Consider the following 5,232-nt stretch of genomic DNA (forward strand, 5'->3'; position numbering starts at 1 on the left):
AAATTATGAAGCCGAAGGGAACAAATACCTTAAATGGAACGTCATTACAAAAATAATGATTGAGGTGATGACATTTTGCTAAAAGCTCTCTCTGCCGGCGTGGCCTAACAATTCTATAGTGAAATTAATTAAGCTAACGAAGAACACTCCAAAATTAAGGCGTTAATTACTAGCTCACCAAAAAAACGTATTGTTTGGCTTTTCCTTACAACGCCGCATAAAATTTCCATTTGCACTCTACCGAAACACACACAGCTATTTCTTGTTTGAAGGTGAGAGATCTGACTCGCATTCAGCATTATTAGATTTTAAAAGCATCGCCTTTTTTTGCCGTATCTGTAATATCCAATTTCTTTGAACTTTGACTTGAGAATACGTCTGCTTATCCTACCTATTTAAGGACTTCATAAGCTATTCTTTTTTTATCAATCTCTCATTTCTTCTCAAATCCTCACCCAAATACCCGGTGTCGTGCAAATCTCCACACATGGCCCTAAGGCGAGCTATATTTATTAGTATAGTGATGGTGTTTGCATTAATCTTTAGCAACATTAATCTCAGTGTCGGCCACCGCAAATATACTGTTGGTGACGACAATGGATGGGACTTAAATGTTATCACAAATTGGGCCAAAGGCAAGACGTTTAATGCTGGAGATATTCTTGGTGAGTTCTAAACTTTTCAATTTTTAGTTTTTTTTTTTTTTTTTTTTTTTTGTTAAGATTTGCACCATCGGTAGCTTAAAATTGCATGATATTGGTTAACTAATAGAATTCAAATACAATACCGCTGAGCACAATGTGGTTGTGCTGAAAAGACGACAAGACTTCGAAAATTGCAATGTGGCAAGTGGTTCCAAGATCTACGACACTGGGAGAGATCCTATCAAACTCAAAAGAGGCTACAACTACTTCATCTGCAGCAAATATAACCATTGCGGCGGTGGATTGAAGATGAAGATCTATGCTAATTGAGATTTGTAGGTTGATGGATGTTACTGAGTAATCCTTAGGCAGTTTGATTAGTTATAATAAATCTTGTATGTTTTTTTAGCTTGGTTAATGTTATGTATGGGTGTGTGCAACATGGTGATTATTATGTTTGATTTGCGAAGGATCAATGTTATTTTCATGAGTGGAATAAAATTTTTGAAATAAAGTTTTGATATTGAAGGTGTTTTAATAGGTGTTATGTTCTGCATTTGGGAATGGGAAATGCAATCCATTTTTAGCTAATAGCTGATTTTTTATAGGGGAGTTTTGAATTTGTTATGCATGATTATCCTTTCATCAAACATTAACTTATTGTATTTTTGGCTTAATCTATTTTAAGAAAACTACTTCTTTTATGTTATCATCTCAGTTCTTTTTTTTCTATATGAGGTAATTTCCTATTTTTTTGGTGTATATGACTAGGGGTATTAATTTGGGTCAGCGGGTCGAATTTGGGCCCGACCAAAAAATGATTTGACTTGAATCCTAAATAGAGTAAAACCAAACCTGACTCGAATAATAAGATCTAAACATGAGCTAGACCCACCAACCCGAACATGACCAGAGCATTCATGCTTATTTGGGTCATGTTTAGGATTTGGGTTCAACCCAAACCCAACCCGAATAGTAAATGGTTCGTATTCTCTTGCCCGAACCGGACCCGAATAAAATTCGGGTGAGCCCTAACCAGGATTTTTCGGGTCGAGTTTGGGTCGTGTTGGCGTGTCGAGTCAATGTTTGACACCCCTAAACATGACCATTTATTTAAATTTATTACCATATCAACTTCTATATTTAAAGGAGTCCAATTCTTATCATCTTAATATAACTAGTAAGCAATTTTATTTTTTTTAATTATATCAAACAAATTTAATATAATTTTTGCTCAAGTCTAATTTAACTTCACTTTGAAGGGCTAGTTCAATTCATATTTTGGCCCACAAACTATTACTGCCTCAACCCAATATAAAATAAGGCTTCAAATTTTATAATATTGATGGTTTATTTCAACATTATTCATCAAATCACTCAAATTGATGGGAAAAAAAGTAAAGAAAACCCACTCAAATTGATGATTTGGACGATTTAATCTGGATCAACAGTTTTTGTTTACAATAATTCATTTTAGAAGTGCAAGGTTAATAATCAAAATAAAATTACATTTGATCCGAATTATTAGACAATGCAATTTCATCTTATGATGAAAAATAATCGAAATTTCATTCTTTTTGTAGTTATAATATAAATATTTTGTATTTTTTTACGCAAGAATCTCTCTTTTGATCATTTATCATGCACTCCTACAATAAATTTTTATTACTTCTTAACTCTTGTTTTTTCATTGATAATTTGTTAACAATAGGATAAAATATTATCAAACTGCATTATAGATAATTGAAAAGCAAATATGCCACAAATTTAGGTTTTAATTAGTTAGGAAAAAATTCATACAAAGCTTAATAATTATTGCCCGCTATATTATGCGATATGTTACAAAATTGTTGTTTGTTAGATGATTTACGGCTGCAGAGTAATAATTTAATGTTTTTGTGTTGCACAAAGATTCAACACAAATAAAGATAAGAAAAAAAGTGGGAGGAAACACTAGGAATTTTTATGAATAAAAATCCTGAAAAAGAAAAAATCCATGAGGCCCAGATAATTTAAACAAATCTACTATAAAATTAAAAGTATATAGGTTCGCTCTTCTTGAAAATTCTGGAAGATGAAGTTACAATGTTAATCACAGATGTACAATATTCATCCATATTTAAAAGTCAACATTAGGTTAAAAAAAATGTAGTTATGGGTGATAATAAAATATTAGGCGGCAAATACCGTTGTTGATTGCTCACCAAAGAAAAATATATTGAGATTTTCATATCTATTTTACACTGTTTTTTAGAACATTGCACTTTAAAGAAGGGTATTTTTTATGTTTTGTTGCAGGTATGATGAATTATGATCATTGGAGCAAAAGAATACAAAAACGGTGTTATTTGGAACAAAAAGTAATTTGGAACAAAAACGAGCAAGAAATCAAATTTTGCCCTGTCACCTTTCGATAAGTCTTTCAATGTTTAATCTCTTTTACACTTCTTGCATATTTTTAAATGAGATTACACTTTAAAGGAAGGTTGTTTTCATGCTTATTTTGTAGGACTTTCTGTTAGGAACACAACGCAACTGAAATGGGGTGAAACGGAGCCAAACGGTGGAGCTGCGCACTCTGCTCGCCGACGGCGCCCAAAACGGCACCGACGGCGAGATTTACCCGAGAAGACCAAAAAATGACAGAAAAGCTCGCCGACAGCGCCCTCGAGCCCGCAAACGGCGCCCGAAACGACTATGTACCGACTTTTGGCGATTATGGGCCGAAATTCAACGTATTTGGACGCTTTTTGAAATGACTCTTGTGGCAACTCTTCAAACTTCGTCCCCACACTTTAAAAGAAAGAATTTAGGTTAGAAAAAAGGGGTTTTTTGTGAGATGAATGTTAGGAAAAGTGTGGAGAAAGTTTAGGGTTTTTAGAATAAGAATAGAAATGTAGATTTCTACCCTTTTGGAGAGATTGGAGATGAGATTTTAAGAGAATTTGTAAGGAGATGTTCTATTATTGCATGGATCGGCGGGAGACTTTGTGGGAGAGATATTCGTCTTTCTTTCAAAGGGAAAAAGCTAAGTATTGTGTTTCTCATTATCTTTTAATTTTTGTAAACACTTATCTAGTGGATTTGCTTTGGTTAAATGAAGTTTCCGTTGTGTTTTCTTCGTGCTTTGTGATGGGTTTCTCTTACTCTCTCTTCTTGTTTGGAAATAATGGTATGAGAAGATTATGCGGTTGTTTTCATTTTATTTTTCTTTTGTAATAAGTAGAATTCATGTTTAGGATTTTGGGATGTTTGTTAGAAGAATATTTAATTATAAATGTGTTGATTTTTACTTGCACTTCATTTACATTATAACAAGGTCCCGTTGTAGTGTTAAAATTTGTTGTAATTTCATTGATATGAAAGGGCGGTGTAATTCTCAACAAAGTGGAACCACATTCAAATTCTATGGTGTTCATGGGAGTTAAATGGAAATAAATAGGGAAATATACTCTGATGGGCGTAGAATTGGAGATTTTAGGGTGAGAGACTAAAATCCCCAATTCGGTCATATTGTTTGAGTACTGAAGCGGAGATGTTAGCCCTCAGGCGAGGGGAACGTGGGAGCTCCGAAGTGAGAGTCGGTATCCTCCCAGCCTAGCCACGGATTCAGTAAACAAGCATAGGATTAGTCAATGTTCTTTATGTCTGGACCAAAGGGTAAAGAATAGGATTGCTCCCATTTGGCACATACAATACTTAATGTATCTCATTTCTTTACTTTATCCAATTCATTATATAAGAATAGTAGTTTTTAATATCTCAAAATTCCCCAAACCAATTCATCCAAAAAGGGTTATCTTTAGAATTAATATTTGCATTTAGGAGTAGTTATTAGTTGTGTTGAACTTAAGACTTACATTTAGGAGTATCTGCTAATAAAACCTCTTAAATCGCACTTCCAAACTAATGACTAATAGTAGTAGATTAGAATTTGACTAAGGACCTCTTATCTCGCTTCCCTGTGGGATCGATAAACGGGACTCCACTAGAGCCTTGTCTTACTTGAGCGATACGTATACTTGCGTTTGAAATTGTGACTTTACAAATCATTATAAATATATAAATCTGGGTTCATAAATTCTTGCATATTAAAAGTTACATCAAGTTTTTGGCGCCGTTGCGCCGGGTATTTAAATCTTAGTAGTTGTGTCAAATTCTTGTATTATTAGGTATATAAAAAAGTCGCTGTCAATTGCTATGAATGTAGTAGTTTGTTAGAAAGGCTGGAGTCAATGGTTGTGATAGCGTCAGTTGGTCATATTGACCATAGTTGAAAATTGTAGTTGAAGTTAACTAGATAAGTTGTAGTTGGTCACATAAGCTATGGCTGGAAGCTACAATAGTGTCAGTTGACTAGAGAGATCTTCATAGTGGAAAACTACAATGACAGCAGTTAAACATATAGGCCATAGTAGAAGGCGACAATGACATCAGTTGACTACAAAAGTTATAGTTGAAAGTTGTCATTACAGTAGTTGATCACATAGGTCATAGTGGAAGGCTGAAATTATAGTTGTTCGTCACAAAGGTTATAGTGGGAGGATACAATGACAAAAATTGGTCATATAGATTAAAGTGAAAGGTT

At 33.9% G+C, this 5,232-nt stretch overlaps 1 protein-coding gene across 1 annotated transcript; it reads left to right on the top strand.

Annotated features, from left to right (window-relative positions):
* Nucleotides 1-523: 523 nt before the first annotated feature.
* LOC110025810 (basic blue protein-like) lies at nucleotides 524-1,069 on the top strand. The gene is made up of 2 exons (XM_020726469.1): nucleotides 524-665; nucleotides 772-1,069. Exons 1-2 carry the CDS (start codon nucleotides 524-526, stop codon nucleotides 972-974), a joined length of 345 nt encoding a protein of 114 aa, XP_020582128.1. The 3' UTR covers nucleotides 975-1,069.
* Nucleotides 1,070-5,232: the final 4,163 nt, after the last annotated feature.

This window comes from Phalaenopsis equestris, unplaced genomic scaffold, assembly GCF_001263595.1.
Source record: "Phalaenopsis equestris unplaced genomic scaffold, ASM126359v1 Scaffold000333, whole genome shotgun sequence".
NCBI lineage: Eukaryota > Viridiplantae > Streptophyta > Magnoliopsida > Asparagales > Orchidaceae > Phalaenopsis > Phalaenopsis equestris.